At 48.0% G+C, this 23,207-nt stretch overlaps 1 protein-coding gene across 1 annotated transcript in view; it reads right to left on the reverse strand.

The window, feature by feature from the left end:
- Positions 1-1,137: 1,137 nt before the first annotated feature.
- LOC142584977 (disintegrin and metalloproteinase domain-containing protein 10 homolog) overlaps positions 1,138-23,207 on the reverse strand; it is a 35,771-nt gene continuing 13,701 nt past the window's right edge. The window contains exons 5-10 of the mRNA XM_075695377.1: positions 20,699-20,876; positions 17,457-17,616; positions 14,750-14,848; positions 14,099-14,289; positions 3,300-3,505; positions 1,138-1,566 (exon numbers count right to left, since the gene is read on the reverse strand). Coding sequence (XP_075551492.1) covers positions 1,402-1,566; positions 3,300-3,505; positions 14,099-14,289; positions 14,750-14,848; positions 17,457-17,616; positions 20,699-20,876 — 999 coding nt within the window. The 3' untranslated portion in view covers positions 1,138-1,401. The remainder of the gene's footprint in view (positions 1,567-3,299; positions 3,506-14,098; positions 14,290-14,749; positions 14,849-17,456; positions 17,617-20,698; positions 20,877-23,207) is intronic.

Raw genomic sequence — 23,207 nt, forward strand, 5'->3', positions numbered from 1 at the left:
TCATTGCTGCCAAACGTTCAAAACCGTCTTCGCTTTTTTTTTTTTTTTAAGCAGCCGTATTGTTCCATCAATATCTATCAGTTTCTACCTTGAAACTGTGTCGCATTCACCATGTTTGCATTCGAGTATAACTTTACCGAAATTGTCCATCGTTTTACATCATCTCAGGTCATTTCCTCTCAGCGATAGCGGCAGACACAGGTGTCCAGATTATCTGCAGTCTCATCCGACCCCCTGTTTGCTAGAGACATTGCCTCTGCTTGAGACCATTGTCTTAGCTTCACCGGGTGGAACATGATTATAACGGTGTGTTTTGAGGAGAGTACAAAGAAAGAAAGCATAGAGGACATTCGCCTATCTTTCTATGTCTCGTCTTTTGTCCTGTGTCCGATTTCTCTGTCCTGTCCTCAAAACATTCCGTTGTAACCATGTTCAATCAAGCCAGCAATCAACTAGCCCATTAAAGTTTCTTTTTTACCGGGTGGTACGCGAATATCAGCCCGCGAGGCTTTCCTGTCATTAGCATATTTTATTTCCATAAATTCTAGCTTGGGGGGGGGGTCGTTAGAAAATTGTTCATAAAGTTCCGATGCATCGCGCGTGCTCTCAAAACATTATAACATCATCGAGGCGTACTTGTTGCTTCAACTATGCCTCATCTTTCTGCAAAATTCTAAACTAGCTTCATAGCCGGAGAATACAAATTCCACCTGAGCTTCTAATGTTGTCGCAACGCTCATAATTCGTTTGTTCCCCTTTGCGGTTTGATCTGTCAAAAGAGTAAATTGGTGTTGTAATTTGTCACGCTTTCTTGATCATGTTTCTCCTTTAAATTGTTCCTTTGCTTTCCACAGAAGCGTTCCAGGTCATTCACATTTGACGAATACCCGCCGTGGTTGCTCAGTGGCTATGGTGTTGGGCTGCTGAGCACGAGGTCGCGGGATCGAATCCCGGCCACGGCGGCCGCATTTCGATGGGGGCGAAATGCGAAAACACCCGTGTGCTTAGATTTAGGTGCACGTTAAAGAACCCCAGGTGGTCAAAATTTCCGGAGTCCTCTACTACGGCGTGCCTCATAATCAGAAAGTGGTTTTGGCACGTAAAACCCCAAATATTATTATTATTATTATTACATTTGACGAATCCTAAGTGTTTATTGTGTTCGTGGTGCGTTCCTTCGTATCTGAGGTCAGCAGTAATTTTGAAGCTATGTCGTTGCGACGCACATTGATTCGAGTGCGACGTTGAACCATACACAGAGATTGGCAGAAAACAAACGAGACAACAACCAAGATAACGCGTAGTTATCAGCATGCGTAATTCGAGCCATCAATCCGCAGATGCGAAACATAGTCATAGCTGGGACTAGTCACAGTCATAGTCATAGGCGCCAGGGGACGGTCACGTGCGAAGCAAACTTGTGGGTCGGCGCAAGGTTTCGACGAAGCTGCGCGGGCCCTTGAGGTGCGGGTTGCTGCTGGGCGTATGCACGGCACACAGCTTGATGAACAGTGCCGTGGCCCCGCTGCCCAGCGCGACGGCCAACAGCGTGAGGTACCAGTATTGCTGCAACGGGTAGACACATTGAGCACCGGAAACACTTCCCCCTACATGTTTGCCCCGCACGCGGGCATTTGAAGAATTTGCCATTTATACGAACAGGTTTGACGCGACCAGTTTGGCACTGAACATTCGACGTTGTGTTATACTATATTGTTCTGAGCAGATTTCCCTGAATATGAGGAGGAGGTGAGCTGACATGGTTCAGTTTATTTGTACACCGAATTGCATAAGACTGCGCCATTTTGTTATTATCTTTCGTAGGCTTAGAAAGAGTTAGTGTGACCTCACCAGTACAAATTATTCATCCATTTATTACTGCTTACAGAATTCATTCGTAGTATGTTTTCTTCGCATCACCCATGTAGCAGGCACGAGCCGTAGTTGACGATTATCGCCATCATTAGATTGATATGAGAGTGCGCAGGTAACTCTGGCCATTTACCCGTAACGAGTCCGTGTATGAACATTGTGTAATTTTCACCTAGTTTTGTTGTCCTGTCTGACAATAATTAAGATTCTAGGTGCCTTGCCAGCGAAGGGAGCTGCGAGGCAGCTGCATACGGTGGGACCTCAGGCACAGATCATCAGTCGCGTGGTGAAACTCTTGAAACACCGAAATCATCAGTGGGACCGATGACGTGGCTGTTTGAGAGCCCCTCGCGTTGTATGAACTGACGGGACCTTGCAATCACTACGAACTGACGCTATTGTTGGCTGACGTACGTCACATTACAACTAAAATGAGTGGCGAAAGCAGCGTTTGCAAATCTTAAGGATGCACCTCGATGCTACAATGGAAAAGCTTCATGACCTGTTCGGTTTCTGGTGAAAATATTGCACAGAAAGTGCTCAGATGCTCAAGGACTCCTCCTACATACCTTACATTCAGGCTGGGTTAACATGTACGGGCGGTAGATCACCATAATCAACCGAGACTATCCAAACGTGCGAATGTGCTGTGGAACGCTCAAAACAATGTAGTTATACCATGTTACCTTTCGCATACTTCTCTTCCTACCATAATTTTGCACGTATGCGCACGAAGACGACGACATAATAGGTAGTACCGCATAATCGTCAGCCTTTGATTAAATGATCGTATTGCGTACAGCATACATGATATAAAACAGAGGCGTTCACTATTGTCTAATATGCTGTACTACTATTCCGAAAAACTCACAGAATCAACACATACACCAAACTTATTCTGACATAACCATTCCGGTATGCTATCGACTGAGAGCGGTGAAATAGATGGCGCAAAAAGCGTGTTTGAATGTTAGCCTAATTAAGACGGAGGGAGGGGGGGGGTGAAAAGCAATGAGCTTCGGTTATCAGAATGTGTATTTCTAACTATAACGGGACCAGTGTCCTGATGACATCGTGATGAAATCACGGCACCAGAATACGCCGTCTTGGCACCAGCATTAAGCCGCAAACGACATTCGTTTTTCACGTCCGCATAGCTTAATTCTGTTTTCATGGCTCATAATAATCGTTGCCAGAAAGCGCGTTAAGCATTCGCAGTGACTGCATTCGTGAGGCTGCAATGGCGCGATGCACTACCCACGCTGTGCATTCAAATCTGAGAAGACGCTCGAGTTTCACATCGTCTATAGAGAAAAGAAATTGTGGGGTTACACACGAACGGCGCTCCTCTAGAAGGCGCTTCAAGATGTGCACTGTGCTGCCGTATACGTGGCGCACTGGTGCCCGCACAGCTGCCCCGCCCTCACCGCCATTTCGTTGTGCAGGCCGCGTGCTCCAAAGACGAGCCAGTGCAGGCGGGCGAGCGGTCCCTCGGCGTCCACCAGGCGGCACTTCTGGAAGACGTCGCAATAGCCGCGCAGGTCGTCGCACGGCGCTCCGGGCTCCATCTTCTTGTTGCAGTAGTCTTTCATGCGCTCGAACTGGCACGCCTCCATGCAGACGCTGTCCGACACTGCACACCGGAGCGACGCCGGTTCCACAAGCTTTGGTTACATCAACTCGACGCGACCGGGTCAAGTCAGAAATCGGGCTGACCCACTCCGACGCCACCGCGTTTACATGCGTCTTGACAAGAAGAGTTTTAACAGTACACCCTTGTAGGCGGGTTGACCGAACTCAGCTCGAAGCTCACTCGGCCTAACCCGCTATGCTGTTTACATAGGAGAGCTTTAGGTTAGGGGACGCAAGCGGCTTGCGTACGCAACCAATAGGGGCGGCGGTACTGCGCATGCGCAGACACAGACGTAGGGCCCTACGCATGCGCAGGTCTGTGGCCCCTAGTTCTTGCGTATAACGAAAGCCGCTTGCGTCCCCTAACCTAATACTCTTGATTAACTCGATCACTAATTTTTGGCCCAGCAAATCTACTCGAGCCGACTTTACTGGGTACATGTAATCGTAGCCATCGAATAGTAGGAGCGAGTTTGGCCCAGTTGCACAAGATGATTTCTTACGGTGATTTTTTTGTGCCTATATGTGCTTCCTTACGCCATTAATGGACCCGCAGGGCTATTATCTGCATTCGCCTTGTCTTGCGTCTTGTCTCTCAGCTTTGGCAAGCCGCGAGTATCGTTTGCGTGCAGTAATAATTAACTTTCATTCTCTCTTATGCGCCCAACGCAGAACAGTGGGCTGAAGGAGCGCGCTCGACGTTGCTACTCCTTCAGTTCCCGCGTAAATAAACTTTCCATCCTGTAGCACTTTCTGTATGTCGCAATTCACTCACATTTCGCCTAAGCAATTTGCTGATCAATTTTGACTGGATAGAGAAGACTGTTAAGCTCTTGCGGCATGGTGCAATGAACGGTGATAGGGTCTGCGGCTCGTGAAACCCTGTCAGGCTTAGGTGTATCAGTGGTGCAAACCTGCCAATAATTAAAAAAAAACACTAGAGAAAAATGTCACCTTGAGGTAAATTGCTGAAAGCTTTAGCCACGTTATTTTACCGCACGAAAATCACCTTACCGTTTGATGAAACGCTAACCAGCTGTGTTCTTCTGGTCAGAAGAATTCGTCATAGGGCCAGCTAGATTTTTGCACGCTAATATGGCGTCTGTACCGACAACGGTCGGTACAAATCTCTCTACCGACAATGATCGGTACTTGATAGAAGCCCTTTCATGGTTCAGAAGATGTAACCGGAATTTGAACTCGTTTGGAATGATAAAAGGACCTTGGCGCGTCAGCTATCTTCCACTCATGCGGGCTCCTTTAGTAGTATTTTTTTAGTATTTACCTCTTCCTTCACCAAAGACATTTTCCGTATTCAGAAAATCGTGCGCTGAGTGAGATGCACTTGTTTTCCCAATCAGAATATAGGGCAATGGCCGACACCAGCAAGCCAGACTAAATGGCCAGTCCCCTCGTCAATTAGTTAGTCGAGAAATACATTCAAACTTACCAACATAGCACGATAATTATGAGATTATCCTGTTTTGCCCCCTAATTCAACGATAGAATAGAATGGTGTGTTGCCAGGCTTTGTTATGCAGTGCTTAAGGGGAGGCATCACCTAATGATCAACTTCAACGCCACCTATAGATATACATGTAAAACGCAGAAATTCTTTTTTTTAAGCAACTGCGGGGCGAACTTGAATAACATTTGTTGCATTTGCGAGAGAAAGTTAAATTCTAGTGACTGTTGTCAGCAGAATTCAACTGTAGGGCTTCAATTTTTTTCTACAAAAATTGCCTAAAATTTGTAAGTTTGTAAAGAAATAGACGCGCTTAGTTTACGAATTCCCTAACTCGGCAAAAAAAACAACAACAACAAGAACAACAGACACCGCCGTTCTGTAAGCTGCATCCTTTAAAATATCAAACTTGGAGAAATGTGATGAATATATTTGTATGTTTTGTTTATTTGTTACAATATTTTCGAGGACTTTAGAAACATTTTATTTACATATTAATGGTGTAGTTGAGAATCACATGTAATACATCAATTTTGTCCACTTTTGCTGCAATTCAGTTATGATATCATTTTGCATTGCTGAATTACATTTTGTTGGAATCGCACCGATGGCACGAGTTGTTGGGAACTCGGCGCTGACGCCCGTTGTTGCACCTGGGTCGCAAGCCCCAAGGGTAGCGTTGGCCTGGCGGCCTGGGGTACAACTGGAAGCATCCGAAGGTCCCGGCAAAGCATGAGTCGACTGGTAACAACAAAACAACTGGTTTATTCTAACATCGCAAAGAGTTGGCGGTTAGGTCGACCGAAGTAGAGAGACGGGAGAGCACGTTACTCAACAGAAGAAATCGGAGCCCTCTTTGGTGTCCGGGGGCAGCTGCTTTTATACTCTCGCAGTTGAGGGCAAGAAGGAACCCCTCTATAGACGAGCACGTGACTGTGCCGCTCGGGCACAATGGGATAAGGTGGCGCAGCGTCGTGTCGGCGCCACTCGGGCACAATGGGAAGAGAAGGTGGAGCAGCCGTCGTGTCGGCGCCTGTCAGACCCCCTCGCTTCACAGTTGTTGGGAGCTCCTCTCCCCGGCTGCCGCGCTTCGACAAGCGTGGGCACCAATATGCACATACACTCACACACGCACATGAAGACACGTGGCATTGGAACATGCCTGGACGCGCTTGGCAGGGAGGCGTAGCGGCGGCGCCGAACGGGCCAAAATGTCTGCCGCTTTGAACGAAGCCCCGGCGTCCGTTGCATCCGCGCCGGCTATACCGCGCGTCGTAGGCGAAACGTAACAGACCGCCCCGCCGGGGGAAGGAGATCCCGATGGTCAGGGGACTGCATCCGCTGTCCGGAGGGATGTCGCTCGATGATGCTCATAACCGAAGTCGGGCGTCCCTCGACGTTTCTTGAGCGCAGCGCACAGAGAAGGCCTCGTTCTCTCGTTCAGGTTCGCACGGGACACTGCAAAGTGACTTCGGGAGAGTTCACATTTTTGTTCTCGTTCCCGGCAAGCGTTAGAACTACGCTGAAACTCAACCGCTCAGTCAGCAAGCACGGCACAACCCTCACTAAGCCCTGCCAGGCTCTTTCCCCTTCTATACCACTGCCTAGTTCCTTACAGTAGTCTAGCAGCACTCAGAACGCGTCCACAAATTGGAAAATTGCACTAGAAAGCATGTCATCACTTTGAAACACTAAACAAAAGCAATATGTTAAAAATCCTGCCTCAGGAAGAAAAACATCAGTAACAAACAATTTTGAGGATGATTCCTACGTTAGGGGTTTCGACTTAAGCCATCGGCGTTACCGTTGAGACTCCCCTTTTTGTAACGCACCTCAAAGGAATACTGTTGCAAAGCGAGGCTCCAGCGCAGGAGGCGGCCATTTTTGGGAGAGATGGTCTGCAGCCATTGGAGAGGGCAGTGATCCGTCTCAATGATAAACCTCGAGCCGGCTAGATAGCATGACAATTCCTGAACGGCCCACACGAGACACGCACACTCTTTCTCGGTGGCGCTATACGCCTGCTCACGACTGGTCAGCTTACGACTAGCATACAGGACGGGGTGTTCTACTTCTCCATTTTCCCGTTGGCACAGTACAACGCCCATACCTCGCCCACTAGCATCGCACTGAACAACGAACCCTTTTGTGTAGTCTGGCGATCGTAGCACAGGCTGGCTTGTTAGGGCACTCTTTAGGGCGCTAAAAGCTCTTTCCTTTATCTCGTCCCATACGACTGTTTGGGGCTCTGTTTTTCTTAGAGCATCCGTCAGGGGAGCCGCGATATCAGAGTACCTGGGGATGTACCTCTGATAGTAGCCGGCGACACCTAAGAACGACCGAATATCGGTCTTCGTGCGCGGTTGCGGGAAGTCTCGCACAGCGGCCACCTTTATTTCAAAGGGGCGGCGACGACCCTGACCAATCACGTGACCGAGGTAGACAACCTCGGCCTGTGCTAACTGGCACTTGGGAGCCTTGACTGTCAAGCCCGCATCGCGCAGGCGGGTTAGCACTGCCCGCAAGTGGGCCATATGCTCAGACCAGGATGCGGAGAATATCGCTACGTCGTCTAGATACGGTAAAGCGAATTCTTGCTGTCCCCGCAACACTTTATCCATGAGGCTTGAAAAGCAGTATGGCGCGTTCTTCAAACCAAAACTCAACACTTTAGGACGGAATGTTCCCATTGGTGAAATGAACGCCGCATACCTACTAGCCTCTTCTGTAAGTGGAACCTGCCAATAACCCCTGACAAGATCTAGGGTGGAAATAAACTGAGCGCTACTAACTTTCTCAAGGCGCTCCTCGATGTTAGGGATCGGATAAATTTGATCCTTAGTGATGGAATTAAGCCTGCGGTAGTCGACGCAAGGACGAGGTTCCTTGCCCGGTACCTCAACTAAAATCAAAGGGGAGGTATAATCACTCTCACCTGCCTCAATAACACCGAGCTGTAGCATTTTCTTTACCTCAGCCTCCATAATATCGCTCTGGCGGGGTGACACCCGATACGCCTTGGATCGTACTGGCTCTGTGGAGGTAAGTTCTATGTCATGAGTAAGGACAGAAGTCCTACCAGGCCTCTCAGAGAACAGACCTTGAAACTCTTGTAAGAGCTGGTGTAGTTCGGTTTTCTGCTCAGGCGACAGCGGTGCTTTACTGATAAGGTCACTAATGACTTGACCGGTGTCTTCCCTGTTCGTCACTGAGCCTAGTCCCGGAAGCTCGACCGGAAGCTCTTCAGGAACGTTTACCATCATGCACACTACTGCTTCCCTTTGTCTATAAGGTTTGAGCAGATTACAGTGGTAAACTTGCTGTGCTTTCCGCTTTCCTGGCAGACTCACCACGTAGTTGACGTCCGACAGTTTCTGAACAATTCGTGCTGGGCCCTCCCACTGCACGTCTAGTTTGTTGTTTAGCGATGTGCGCAATATCATGACCTCATCGCCCACCTCAAAACGACGGGCCCTGGCGGTCCGATCATAATAAACCTTGGCCCTCTGCTGGGCCTTTGCCATTGCTTCACCTGACAACTCCTGTGCCCTTCTTAAGCGTTCGAGGAGCTTAAGCACGTACTCCACCACGACTGGGTCGTCGCCCCTGCCTTCCCACGATTCTCGAAGCATGCGAAGCGGAGATCGCAGCGAGCGACCGTACACCAGTTCAGCTGGCGAAAACCCCGTAGCTGCATGCGGCGCGGTCCGTAATGCAAACATCACCCCAGGCAGACACAGCTCCCAGTCAGTTTGATGTTCAAAACACAAGGCTCTCAACACGCGCTTCATGACGGAGTGGAGCTTCTCAACGGAATTCGACTGTGGGTGGTACACTGAGCTGTGTAACAGCTTTACCCCACACCTTTCGAGAAAAGTTGTCGTCAAAGCGCTAGTAAACACTGTGCCCTGATCTGATTGGATTTCCGCAGGAAAACCAACTCGCGCAAATATGGACAGTAGTGCATTGACTATCTCAACTGAGCTGAGTTCTTTAAGCGGCACTGCTTCAGGGAACATTGTCGCTGGGCAGATCACAGTTAAAATGTGTCTGTACCCCGTGGCTGTTACCGGCAGAGGTCCCACTGTATCAATAACGAGCCGTCTAAAAGGCTCCGTAATGATAGGTACCAATCTCAACGGCGCCCTTGATTTGTCCCCTGGTTTGCCCACCCGCTGACAGGTGTCACATGTCCTCACGAAATGGTCTGCGTCCCGAAAACACCCTGGCCAATAGTACTCTTGCAAGAGACGGTCCTTAGTTTTCTTAACTCCTAGGTGTCCGGACCACGAACCCCCATGCGACAAGCGCAACAGATCCTGACGATAGCATTGAGGAACGATCAGCTGATCGAACTCCACTCCCCTGCGGTCTAGATACTTCCGGTACAGGACTCCACCTCTTTCCACAAAGCGAGCATTTTTCTTGGCGATACCTTCCTTGACAATGCAGCGTATGTTTTCTAGGCTGCCATCCTTTTTTTGCTCGGCTATCAAAGCCGACCGGCTGACTTTTAGCAACCTATTAAGTCCGTCTGACGTAGGCGCGATGAGCAAATCTGTAGATAGCTCTTCTAACTTTCCCGTGTCGGGCATTTCCTCTCCAGTATCTGGCGCCTTCAACGCTACAGACTCAATTTTATTCAGTTCGGGCGTGCTCTGAATATCAGCTTGCTGCGCCTCTGACCCTTTTTCATTGTTTGATAACGTCGGCCCCGCAACTACCGCCTTTGCAGCGAGCTCCCGAACCTTCGATCTGGTTAAGGCCTGAACGCTAGCCTCACCAAACAAAAGCCCCTTCTCGCGCAGGAGGTGATCGGACCTGTTTGAAAATAGGTACGGGTACTGGGGGGGGCAGCATAGATGACACTGCCGCCTCCGTCTCAAGCGCTCCGAAAGGTCCTTCAATAAGCACTTTTGCTACGGGCAGACACACGCTATGAGCTTCCACGGCTTGCTTGATCCATGCGCACTCGCCCGTGAACATATGGGGTTCTACGTAAGAGGGGTGAACTACATCCATCGTAGCTCCGGAATCGCGAAGCACTCGGCACTCTTTCCCGTTCACGAGGAGGTCTCGCATGTAAGGCTCGAGAAGCTTCATGTTCTCGTCAGTGCTGCATATTGACAAAAACACAACTTTTGGTTTTGTTTCCGGACACTGCGCCGAAAAGTGACCCGGCTTCTGGCACGTATAACAAACGCGCGCTTGCCTCGTCTCGAACCGCTTTCTGCGTTCGGCTTCGGCTGTCGCCGTCTCCTTAGGTTCGGTCGCACTGCTTTCACTCGCATCCGCACTACGTGTGTTCCCCTTTGCTCTCATGGGTGTGAACTTCGGCCTCTCAAACTTCGAGCCAAATTCACCCTTTTGACCGTCCTTAGCTCCGCGAGCCCGACGCGTCACAATCTCCTCGGCTAGCTCAGCGGCTTTAGCCACCGTACAAACGTCTGGCCTATCCAAGACCCAGTACCGCACGTTCTCAGGTAACCGACTATAAAACTGTTCCAGCCCGAAGCACTGCAGAACTTTCTCGTGGTCACCAAACGCTTTCTCTTCTTTGAGCCACTCCTGCATGTTTGACATAAGCCTGTACGCAAACTCCGTATATGACTCACTTCTGCCTTTCTCATTTTCCCGAAACTTCCGACGGAACGCCTCTGCTGACAGCCTGTACTTTTTTAGCAGACTCGATTTCACTGTGTCGAAATCCTCTGCCTCCTCTCTATTCAAGCGAGCGACTACGTCGGCCGCCTCGCCGGGTAACAAAGTGAGCAAGCGCTGTGGCCACGTTTCCCGAGAGAACCCCTGCTTCTCGCACGTTCGCTCAAAGTTAACCAGGAACAAACCATTGTCCTCTCCAAGCTTAAACGGCCGCATCAGGTCAGTCATTTTGAACAATACGCGTTCTCCTGCACCGTGTGCCTGACTTCCATTACGAGCGCGTTCGATCTCTATCTCGAGACGCTTCATTTCCAAAGCGTGTTGACGGTCGCGCTCTTCTTTTTCTTTCTCTTTTTGTTCTTTAAGTTCGCGCTCCTGTCTTTTTGCAGTCTCCCTTTCCTCAATGGTCTCAAGGCATTCCGACAGCTCGTCATCCTCAGCTTCTAACTCAAGAATAGCCCTTAGCAGTTCTGGTTTTCTGAGTTTGTCCGAGACATCCAGACCCAACTCTCTTGCAAGCTCCAGCAATTTCGGTTTGCGCAACGACTTCAAATCCATGGCTGCTCTGAATGCTGCTTTCTCTACTGCCTACTATTGTCTTGCCGCAAACTAACCCGGCAGCAACGACAACCACAATTACCAGCTCTGTTTCTGACACTAACAAAAGCCTGGCAAAGCTCAGAAGAAGAAAGTCCCGCACTCACCAAACCTCGCAGCCAAGAATTCAGCGCAGTCGTTCCGCTGCAGGCAACCAGTCATCACACAGGGCTCGTTGCACTGCTCCCGGATCGTTGTGCTGCTCAGCATACAGTCAACTGCATCTCTTCGCTGCTGGCCTCCGTTGTCGCGATCTCACCGCTGGCAGACAGTTGTTTGAATCGCACCGATGGCACGAGTTGTTGGGAACTCGGCGCTGACGCCCGTTGTTGCACCTGGATCGCAAGCCCCAAGGGTAGCGTTGGCCTGGCGGCCTGGGGTACAACTGGAAGCATCCGAAGGTCCCGGCAAAGCATGAGTCGACTGGTAACAACAAAACAACTGGTTTATTCTAACATCGCAAAGAGTTGGCGGTCAGGTCGACCGAAGTAGAGAGACGGGAGAGCACGTTACTCAACAGAAGAAATCGGAGCCCTCTTTGGTGTCCGGGGGCAGCTGCTTTTATACTCTCGCAGTTGAGGGCAAGAAGGAACCCCTCTATAGACGAGCACGTGACTGTGCCGCTCGGGCACAATGGGATAAGGTGGCGCAGCGTCGTGTCGGCGCCACTCGGGCACAATGGGAAGAGAAGGTGGAGCAGCCGTCGTGTCGGCGCCTGTCAGACCCCCTCGCTTCACAGTTGTTGGGAGCTCCTCTCCCCGGCTGCCGCGCTTCGACAAGCGTGGGCACCAATATGCACATACACTCACACACGCACATGAAGACACGTGGCATTGGAACATGCCTGGACGCGCTTGGCAGGGAGGCGTAGCGGCGGCGCCGAACGGGCCAAAGTGTCTGCCGCTTTGAACGAAGCCCCGGCGTCCGTTGCATCCGCGTCGGCTATACCGCGCGTCGTAGGCGAAACGTAACAATTTGTAAATTTGATAGTCTTGTTTTTGAAAATTTGCGATTTCCAACAATACTAATTAATATATCAACGGCCTCAGTCGAAAATATGCTAACTACAGTCACTAGATTTTAACGTTTCCTCTTAAATTCAACAAGTCTAACCAAATTTGAGGCAGTGATCGCCGAGTTCCTCTTAAATTCAACAAGTCTAACCAAATTTGAGGCAGTGATCGCCGAGAAAAACGACTTCTCCTTTCCCATGCAAGCCTTCTTCGTAAATAAGAAAGGCTTTTTGGGGAAATGCTGCATAGAGCACCAGTGTATTTTCGTGTGATAATTAGGGCAGATACACCGGAACTATATTGAGCAAAAGTACTTCATGTATTAATTGGCTTCTGTTCCGCAATTCGAACGTGAGCGCTACAGCTTATTAATTAATATATGAATAAGTTAAATTTTAGTAATGCAACGGTATTTACACTTATTGCACAGTTTCTCATTATCGTCAGGGTTACGAATTAAAGAAACTATATGTAGCGTTAAGAATCTCCTATTGTGAATAATTCCAGGCAGTTAAATGATCGCGCGTATACTTAGAGACACTAAAGGAAAACATTAAAATGAGCTAGACCGATAGATTATTCGTCTAGAAGTCTGTCATTGTCGCTGTATTACAAATATATGACGTTGTTGCGCAGAAAATAGACACGGAAGGTCCCAGTGCTGCTTCTCGATTTGATTGAAATGTCGACGTCAAATCCGACGCGTTGACGTACTTCCCATGCGACATCCCACTCTGTCGCTCTCTTTGAATCAGCCAGTGCAGATGTTGCGTGAGAGCTACCACAGTTAAATATACGTCGCACCACTCTTATTTACTCATTATACGTTCATTTTCTCGCTTACACAGGCTTTGTTCTCGTTACGACTGAAGAATTTGTTATTCCGGATGTTTAAGTTTTCAATCTGGCTCGAACGAATACTTCCCTTTAAAGACATTATTTATACATTTTAAGAATTTCCTGTTTTACATGCGCTTTTTGTGGGCTAATGTGTTTATTGACGTAAATATGGAGAAGGTCATTGACAGGGCAGACATTGGGTTGTCGTTCTCTGCCCCAAATAGGCTGGGCAGTCTGTGCCAGAAGGTCAATCACGACACGCACAAGGAAAAAAGTTCCCGAAAGAAGCACGGACAGCAGTTTGTTAAGTGCCGTTGTAACGTTGATTATTGGCTTCCTGTTTCTTGCGGACGTTTCTCTGTCAAACAAACGGAGCGTTGTGTGAATGACCGCATGCGCGAACATTCAAACAAGGTGAGTAAGCAAGAAAGAGATAGCCACCTGTGATTGCCTTGTGCTGAATGTGGCTGCGAGACACTTTTTAAAGATTGCGCCCTACTGTCAAACTGTCATGATGAGCGCGCACGACTCACCTCCGAAGCCTTCCACATCCAGACGAGCGGCGATACATGTGCACGCTTTCGTTCTGTTCATTCCTTCCCAAGGAAATTCCGTTCTTATTGGTGTGATCACATTATTTTTGCTTCCAAGCATGCTCCCTTCACGTATTTCCTGGTTCTTGCAAAGGGGCACGTATATATGCTACTCGACAGAATAGCATTTGCTTGTTAGCGCTGTTGTTGCCCTTTTCTCACGTACCGTTATTTTGAGCTGTTTCCACTCAAGTCATGAACAAGGCAGCCCAAACGCGTACGGTTCTAATGCTGGCAGACGTTTTCCGCAAACAAAACCTGTTGAGACGGTATGAACCAACATGCACTAAAGCAAGCACATTTCATTACGAATTTTTTTTTTTTTTTTTGCAATAGGTTGTCTAACTGGCGCGTATAAGTGCAGTCAGCGCAACGAACCGCACGAGTGCGAGCGATGGGAATGCAGGGTAGATAAACGCGCATACCGTTCTCTCGGCACGCGATGAGGCACATCTCGTCCGGCGTCCGCTGCACCCCGGTGAGGTAGCACTCCACGAGGCCGTACACGTTACACACGGAGCGCGCGCACTCGCCGGCATCGCAAACCTGCGTGCCGCGATTGCACAGCACGCCGTCGTGCTTCTGCGCCGACGCGGGACACTCTCCGTTCCAGCCGCTGACACGTAGCCGTCAAGGTCGTACCCGCCGCCGGCGCCTAAAACCCCGTAAACTTCGTGAAGCAGCGCCACGGTTTGAAGATATGCCGCCTCCTCCTCGCGCGCTCTGGCTGAGCCAGACGCCGCGTCTCTATTGGCCTAATAGCATCACGTGGGCCCTCGCGCCGTGCTTCAGCACCATTTTCGCTCGAGAAGCGTCCGTAGAATAAAGAACCTAAATAAAGCGTCTACGGAATGGCGAGGAGCGCATGTTGGCGCCGTTGCTGCGCTCGAGCGGTGTAGGCGGCGCCACGGTCGAGGAGGGAGCGTGAAAGAGAGGAGAAACTAGGAGTGAAGGCGGAGGAGGAGAGTGTCGCTACTTTACGAAGTTTAAGCGGTTCTCCTGGCGGCTGTGTCACAGCGCCCCGCTGTGACATATATCATAGCGCTCCACAACCCCTCTTCAACCACAAAGGATACTCGCAGTAGGCCTCGAATCGGCAGTCCTCGTCTGGTCTGCAGAGCCACGACGAGTTGCGGTACTGGCAGGTCTCGCTGCAGCAGGCGCTGTTCGTAGGACTGCAGCGGAACGTTGTAAGTGAGGAGCGTAATGTAGTCACGCCGGTTTCCCGCCTGGCGTAGAAAACGCCGACGTACTAATGTATTTCTTTAAAAAAATTTCTGTACAACGCCCAGAACTTCTAGTTCCTCAAATGCGTGCGAAATTGCGGATAAGTGCAACGCAAAAGTGTCCGCTTTTTCTGAAGTCTTGTTGGAAGGAAAACGTGGGATGTTGCACAAGGTAGAAGTAGGCGGTCGTTGAGATTGTACACATCCCTACGATCAGCGCAGCGATGGGCAATGCTGCTCGTTAACTGTTCAGAACGCCGAGGTGCGGGGGAGGCGCCAAGTAGGGATATGAGGAAGCGGGATATAGCACTTTTGCAAGTCATAAAGATTCAATCCTACGTTAGCCAAAATGTATGTGATTATAGCTTGCCCACGAGCTCGGGCACAGCATACATGTAACCTTTTATTAGTTACATAGAAGAGCGGTATCGCGAAGCAAAAACAAATTTAGTCGCTTTATTCTATTTGAATGCAAAAGCATTTACTTCTCCATTCAATCGGTTACGTCCATGATACGTGTCACGTGTCCCTCACAACTCTACCTTAATGCAACTTAATACACTGTAATCCCCATTGCTCTAATTTGTACGAACGTTAATCCACTTTGCTTTACTTTTACTAACCGTAATCAACCTTCATCCAATTTGCTTTAATTTGTACTAACCTTAATCCACCTTGATCGACTTCAACCCACCTTAATCCACTTTAATCCACTTTAATTGCCCAACATTCACTTTACTTCCCAGTAAGTAAACTTACTCTAACTTGTTCTAACTTTAATTCTGTGTTACTACTGACATCATACAAGGCGCTGATGATTGATGACGCTCACTGATGACGATGCTTTTTATTACCACTCGTCGCGGATAATGCCGGCTTTTCTGCCTCATGGAACACATAATGCTTTCGCAATAAAGCAACCTACGAATTTGGTTCGTGCTACCACTGTTCCCAGTACTCATGACATGTAAGCTAGCCTAAACCGCTTCCCTTATCCATAATTTTCTCTGTCACGTCTTCTGCTGCCCGCAAGCGAGGCATATTCAGGCTGTCTTAGGTTATCATTAACAGAATTTCTTAATATCACCCATGACATGTAGCCTAGTTCTATTACTTGCGCTACATTACTCGCAGAGGCAGACAAAGTAAAAAAAAAAATGAGAGCGATTACCTAACTAATTACCAAGCTTTCGCAAATTACCTTCTAAACTGTTTGCACCAAATATTGTAATTTATTAATTTTAGTCGGGGATATTTAAATTAGTACCCATTTGGAAGGAATCTTAAGGAAGACACCAGTTTCGAGATATACGTTCCCGAAGTTTGCAACGAAATGCATTGGTTTTCCAATAACCACTGAGCTTCAGTGCATAAAAAGACGCTTTGTTAAAAATGTAAGTGGAACAGCAGTGCATTCCTCCTGCAACTTTGACTGCGCTTATCTCAAAGCTGGTGCTTTCTTTGAGACTTTGCTCCAACTGAATGTGCCTTGTGAAATCACTGGCTTCAGTTTGTGTATTGCAATAATATGCGCTAAAGTAATTAGCTGAAAAGTTATATAGTGAATTTTTTTTATTTGTCAATAATGCGTACTAATTTCCAATGTAAGTAATATATACTAGCATTCCACCTCAATGGGTAGACTAGGGCTGTATGTCACAGGTGATTTTTTTTTTTGTTAACGTTAAAATAAAACACCCGGTATATGAAAACTCTGTCGCGTACTTCCATCTTGGAGTGTGCGGCTGCTCTCAGCGCATCAGCGGGATTTTGAAAAACTAACTCTTCCTCCTCGTCGAGTTCCTTTAGACGCGATACATATTGGCAACGACACGCATCCGGGTGCTCAAGCTGCTCGTAGCATTGCTGTCTTTCGGGCGCTGATCGAGCAGCTTAGCTTCGTTAGCCAAGCGGGTAGCGTTTCTAGATCATACACGCCATGACCCAAGTTTGAATCTCTACCTCACTTTGTGTTAAAGTTTCATCAGGTGTGGGGGGCTGATCATTTTTTTGCAAGGGAGCCGGCTTTTGCGATGTCGGCTGGTACTAAAGAAGCAACACTGGCGCTTTCTGTCATCGCAAGGGTGAAATCGTTGTTCCCGTTCCTCTGTTTCTACGGCGGAATTCTCAACTGACCCTGTAGATTTCTTGAGCTGAAGCTTTCGACATTCGACATCAGCGCTTTAACATATAGTCTATCAAGCAGTGGAAGTGAAATTTAAGGGACGCTCACTTATTAGGAAGCAGGAGCGTCCGAGGTGTTCATGCTTTGCGAAAATGTGTGCGATTTGAAATCATAAACACGAACGTCCGCGAGCTTAAGCTAGGCAAAGCTTGACGCGTAACACTCAAATAAGCGAAGCTGAGGCGTTAAATGAAAACTCCGTAGCGCCCTCTGGCCGGTGCAAAGGCGCCCACAGAACGGACGTCGCCGCCGCACTCTTGTTAGAGTGCAAATTTCGCCTTCCCTCCGGCATCACCGCAAACGTTGCGCACTCATGATAGCATTTACCTTTCTGAAAGTTAAAAAAAAAAAAGAACGTGGCGGCGCACGCACCTGCACTTGGCATCAGGACGTAGCGTGCAGCCCTTGCGGTTGAGCTGTCCGTGCTCGCGCGGGTAGCAGCACGTCTCGCGGCAGTCGTGCCAGTCGTAGCCGCAGTCGCATTCTTCGTCCTCCTCCCGTATAGAGTTGCCGCAGAACGGACCCCGCAGCTCTGCACAGGAAGGCGCAGAAATGCGGTCGCCTAGTCGTCGCTCAAGCGTAAGTTTAGCCCCGCATGCCCGTTCTGAGTGCCGCCACTTTACGATATCACCGGTACCGCACTCTTTGAAGGAAACGGCATCGGCGTCCCCATTGGTCTAGCGTACGATACGAGGGCGAAAATTTAGGACAGCGCAACGAGCGATGGAAGGCGAAGTGCTAGGCGTAACACTAATCGACACAAAGATGACGTGTCAGTGAGCAAACGGTTGTGGCCTGATATTCTTTTTGAGGTCGTGAGGAAGACGTGCAGTTGGCCAGAACATGTAATGCTTAGAACAGACAACGAGCGGAGTTATTACACTAAAAAAAAGGATGTCAGAGGAGTGAGAACGTTATCGAGGACAACAGGGGACAACTAGCTGGTGTGTTCACGTTAGGAAATTTCTAGGCGTAGTCTGGATCAGGCTGGCGCAAGACAAGGGTAATTGGAAATCGCTGGGAGATACCTTCTTCCTACAGAGCGCACGACATAGGCTGACGCTCATGCTAACAGCGGAATACAAAGACCAAGAATCCCTACAGCGTCCTAGGGGAACTATCGCTATGTTTTCAGGGCACCCAACAACGGATAGCGGCGAAAGGCTTGCCCATGATAACGACAATGATACTTATATGATGATACATAGCCATACAATGATACACAGCCTTTAAAACGGGTCGATGACAAATATTCACCTAGTCTGCTTGTGCTAGTGAGGTAATATATGCATGCTTATCAGTCTAGCATTTTGTCTCTCTCTTTGATCTTTTCTCTCTTCCTTCAAACTGCTCTGGCTACCTCGTACCGTTATTTGTGCCGGCAGCGGATTCGGTCCTAAAAATCTATTTCCCGTTTTTTTTTTTGGACCAATACTTCAAGCGTTTTTTGCTTACCTCGGTGTTGACCGTTCAATGCTTCGATCCGCTTTAAATCTCAGCTCTACTCGAAGGTGGATGTTAAACCTACTGGTCTCGCTAGGCGAGTATTTTCGCGTTCATTTAGAATGCGCTAAGTTGTCTCCGGATGCCGTGGCGAATTAGTTGCACCATTATTTTTTATCCTTAAGTCAAGCACTTCGGGCCTCAATTAGCAAGGCCCTGCACTTTGTGGTATCGCACAGATTTTCTCTTGCAATTTCTTTCCTTCGTGTAAATCTCCATGGCCTTTTTTTGCTTCCTTCCTTCGCATCAAATTTGGTGACTCTGTTTCCCCCACTTCGTTCTTGATGACTCCCGTTTGTCTATTTGCACTATCAATTCTGCATTATGAATCTAAATTTCGCATAATTTCGCTTCAGCGCAACCTGAGGTCGTACCAATCAACGAACGTGAACAAGGCCTTTCACACCTTAACGACTCAGTTTTGTGCGGTTGTGAACCGGCTGCGCCGGCCTAGCCAGACGAGTGCGTTTCTGTATCGCGCTTTCGCCAACTCGAACACAAGAAACCGCACTCCAGGCGACTCTAAAACACGCAACGGAATACACGCTACTAGAATCTATATTGGGCAGTGAAGCTCGTTGCATGTTATTTCTGGTTTTCCTTCCACCACCAAAGTGTCTGACTACGAAGATAACAATATTGTGGGATTTTGCTACGTGTGCTGCCTCGCTGAATTCAAAAACTCGGCTTTGATTCCCGAGGGTTTGTTAATTAGGGCGCTGCTAAATAAATTGTCCGAGAACTGTTTCTCAGTTTATTTCGCTTACGAAAACACGTCGTCCGTAAAAAGTACAATTCCGAGAAAATTGGAGTGTCGTGGCAAATCCAACATACTTATCTTTTGTATCTCAGTTGCGTAACCTTATTCAGAACCTTTCCACAACATTTAATAACAAACTATTGCAGGAGTGAGTGAACATGCCCCTATCTAAACGTGTCTATCCAAATGCATGAAAAAGGAGGAATAGCTTTTTCTCGGCATGCGATGCACCAAATTTCATGACGTTCGCAGAATTTAAGAATAAAAAGGTGATTTCTGCCAGTTCTAGGCGGCATATTTTTTTTAACCCGCTTTTATAACGTTTCCTTAAATTCGAAGACATAAAGATAATGTAAAGCAGCGAGCGTGCAAATCTGCAACGAAGAAAAACTAAAACGATCTCACAATGTTGTCAATTGCACGCACATATCGAGGCATTCAAAAGGGGCCAAAATGATGTATTATAAGGAATACATATTAGCGCTAGAAGGAAAAGAGCTCTAAGGAAAGACGGAGCTAGCACAATGAAGCGCAAAGCGTGCTAGCTCTGTTTCTTTCTACTCCTTTTTTCCTAAGTCTTTCTTTTTTTCTAGCACTAAGTATTCAACCTCAGTATTCAACCTAAGTATGCCTTTGTACTCCCCCAACTCGCCCTGCAACAAATCTTATTGATGTATTATAATCGGTCATTCCGAAATACGTACCTATACCGATAATTATCAGCAGAATTTTAGCGGAACCTTCTTAGTTACTGGAGCAATTTTATGTAAGCAGTAAAATCAGATATCACATTTGTTCGCTTCAGAAGCTGTAACTATTACAGACGTGCGATATCTGTTCTTTGTGCTGATTTACGGATCTGTGAACAGTGTGCTCAAAATGCTAAATCTTTCTCTAGCGTCCAAAATCGCTGAGGTGTTTTCAGACAGTTTTGTACTAACCTGGTAATCGATAAGTTATATCGAGGGGGATATAAATTTCGATAAATAATCACGGAAATATTGCCTATGCGGCAGCGAATTTATAACATCGCAGTGTTTCTTCCATTTGTGTAGAGGCTCGATGTATACTAAGAAAAAGAAAGACGAAGTTGAGGTTCACTGTAAAATAATTTACACCCTTCAAAGTGAAAATGATGTAAATGTGTCTATAACTCCCACCCTTAGGGCGTGATTTATATAACCGACACCCTAAGGGTGTGAGTTATAGACACATATACACCCTTTTTCACTTCTAAGGGTGTAAATTATTTTACAGTGTTCGCAAGCCTGTGCGAGAGAATGCGCCGCACCTCTCAACGATTCAACAGGCCTGCCGCGCAGGCAGAGAGGCGGGGTGCGGACAAACTCACCCTGGAGGCAGTTTGCTCGGGGGCCCTGGTCGGAAAACATCTGCGCGAGGATGCCCGAGATGTCGCGGATACTGCACACGGAGAAGCGCCGGTTGTTCGGCATCGTGCCATGAGAGGCGCTGGCAAACATCAGGAAGTTGCCCACGCTGCCGCCCGGTACGCACTCGGGAGGGTCGTGCTGGGAAAAGGGAAACCGACAGTTTCAACGAAGAATAACCGAAGAAAGAACAAAGGAATCGGTCATGTCGCGACGCAGCTATGGGATCTGTGCACTTTGCAAACGGCCTCGATTTCGAACGAAAATATGCGTGGTCCTTGGCCCGACCAATACGCTTTCGCTTTGAATTTGACCAAGCATTCTTCACTTAAAGCGGCAACGAAGAATAACGCTGAGATGAACCTAGACTGATCTAGAAACTCATTACTGCGGGGGTGGTGGGTAACCGAAAGCATATTTCCAGGTTGTTGTGCTCAGCAGCGGTACGCTACGCCAACTGAGCCACCGCGGTGAATGACGGGATTGTTTCTAGGCGGCGTTTCCATTGCACACGCAACGCGAGAACGTCCGCGTAGAGGGATTCAGTCCACCCTGAAAAGCCCTATAGGTACTTAAACGAGTTAATTTACGACCACTGCTGCTTGTAGCTCACACTCAGTTTCGGGACGCTAAAGCACACCGATCAGGCTTCGCCTTGAACAACTTCCCGAGTTTAACGCGCAACAGATGGACGAGGAGAAATGCCGCAGCGGGCAGCTCGGAGTCAATTTTGACCAGGGTGTCGAAAGGAACCCGAACACAGAGCCATACCCGAACCGGAATGCTAGCCGGAACTAACCCGAACCGACGTTCTTAGAACGTGCCTGAGCCCGAACTGAATCTGAATTAGAAAATAATAATAGCGGTTACCGGTTCGGCACGAAAGGATTAATGCATATAGGGCACGAACGGATGCTCAATGCACAACTGATTCCGCCAAATAATTCCTTTTTATTCGCCGCACCCCACGAAATCGTTACGACCCATGAGCTGCATTGTGTGCGAAAGTGGGGAAGACGAATAGGTGAGTGTGGGTAACCATACGGCCACATCGGCACAGACCCTTAGAGTTATGAACTCGGCCGGGCCAGTTGTTTCGTCGAAACGTTGTTTCAGGGGCACCGCAGAATATTCGTTTCTGCGGAATCTCGCAATTCGCCCATTAGGTCAGCTCGCTACTTTAGCAGATACACTATAAAACGCACACGTCAGGATACAAACTTAGAACGACAGCAAGCTGAGCTAGTTGGTAAGGATTCATAATGCAAAAAAGAGGTGAGGCGTGCAGACAGGACACAAGAGTAGAGAAGTGGACCTGAGCTTGCGCAGATGAGTTTTGTGTCTTCTTTCTTTTTTCGACCCGCCGTGGTTGCTCAGTGGCTATGGTGTTGGGCTGCTGAGCACGAGGTCGCGGGATTGAATCCCGGCCACGGCGGCTGCATTTCGATTGGGGGCGAAATGCGAAAACACCCGTGTGCTTAGATTTAGGTGCACGTTAAAGAACCCCAGGTGGTCAAAATTTCCGGAGTCCTCCACTACGGCGTGCCTCATAATCAGAAAGTGGTTTTGGCACGTAAAACCCCAAATATTATTATTATTCTTTTTTCGCCTCAATGCTCCCTTCAGTTGATAGCGGCGTTCGTGTAGTCCACTTCTCTACTCTTGTGTCCTGTCTGCACGCCTCACCTCTTCTTTGCATCAGGATACAAGAAGGTAATTTCCTCGAGAAAAAAAAAAAAGAAGGAAAAACTATGAAGTCCATCAGCACGACTCCTTGCTACAATGACATTGCGGTCGCTAATGAATGCTGTCACCTTCTGAGTGCGCGGTAACAATACAATAAACAGCACGCGAAAGCTGCTTTTGTTGCGTGCCACAGAACAACGCACGTTTAGCGCCTCCAGGCACAGTACAGCGCTCTTCTATTTCTGTAAATCATTCCTCGGGCACAATATGTGTGATTTGGACTTTTTTTTTATCGGCGCTTAGTGACTGTAAGAAGCTGCGTCACATGCAGTTGCGTAAGAAATATCGCCGCAAAGTTTAGCACAAACTGTCCTTGTTCATGTTTCGCAAGCATCAATGACCTCGCTTGGTATTATTTATGCAAGAAGAGCAGAAAACTGAGTAACACGATACTTGCTGTTTTTTTTGTTTGCTATAGATTTATGTAATACTAATATTTATGCAATTTATGTAATATTGTTTGACCAATATCACCATGTTTGGATTTCTTCAAAACAATGCGCGGCGCCGTAGCACTGCCCTTTCGTCGTTCACTGAGCATTATAGACTCTACTAGGTGCATTTGGGATCTCCCTTTCCCCTTTTTATTACCTTCAGTGTTATCATGCGCCTGATTTGATTGTACTGTATCGCGGTGTACACGTATCTGATAAGGTAAGCAAGCTTTATTGCTGCCAAATACGCGTCACGTAATTTTTCATTAAATCTTTTTAGACACCGAAAATA

This window comes from Dermacentor variabilis, chromosome 6, assembly GCF_050947875.1.
Source record: "Dermacentor variabilis isolate Ectoservices chromosome 6, ASM5094787v1, whole genome shotgun sequence".
In the NCBI taxonomy this organism is placed as follows: domain Eukaryota; kingdom Metazoa; phylum Arthropoda; class Arachnida; order Ixodida; family Ixodidae; genus Dermacentor; species Dermacentor variabilis.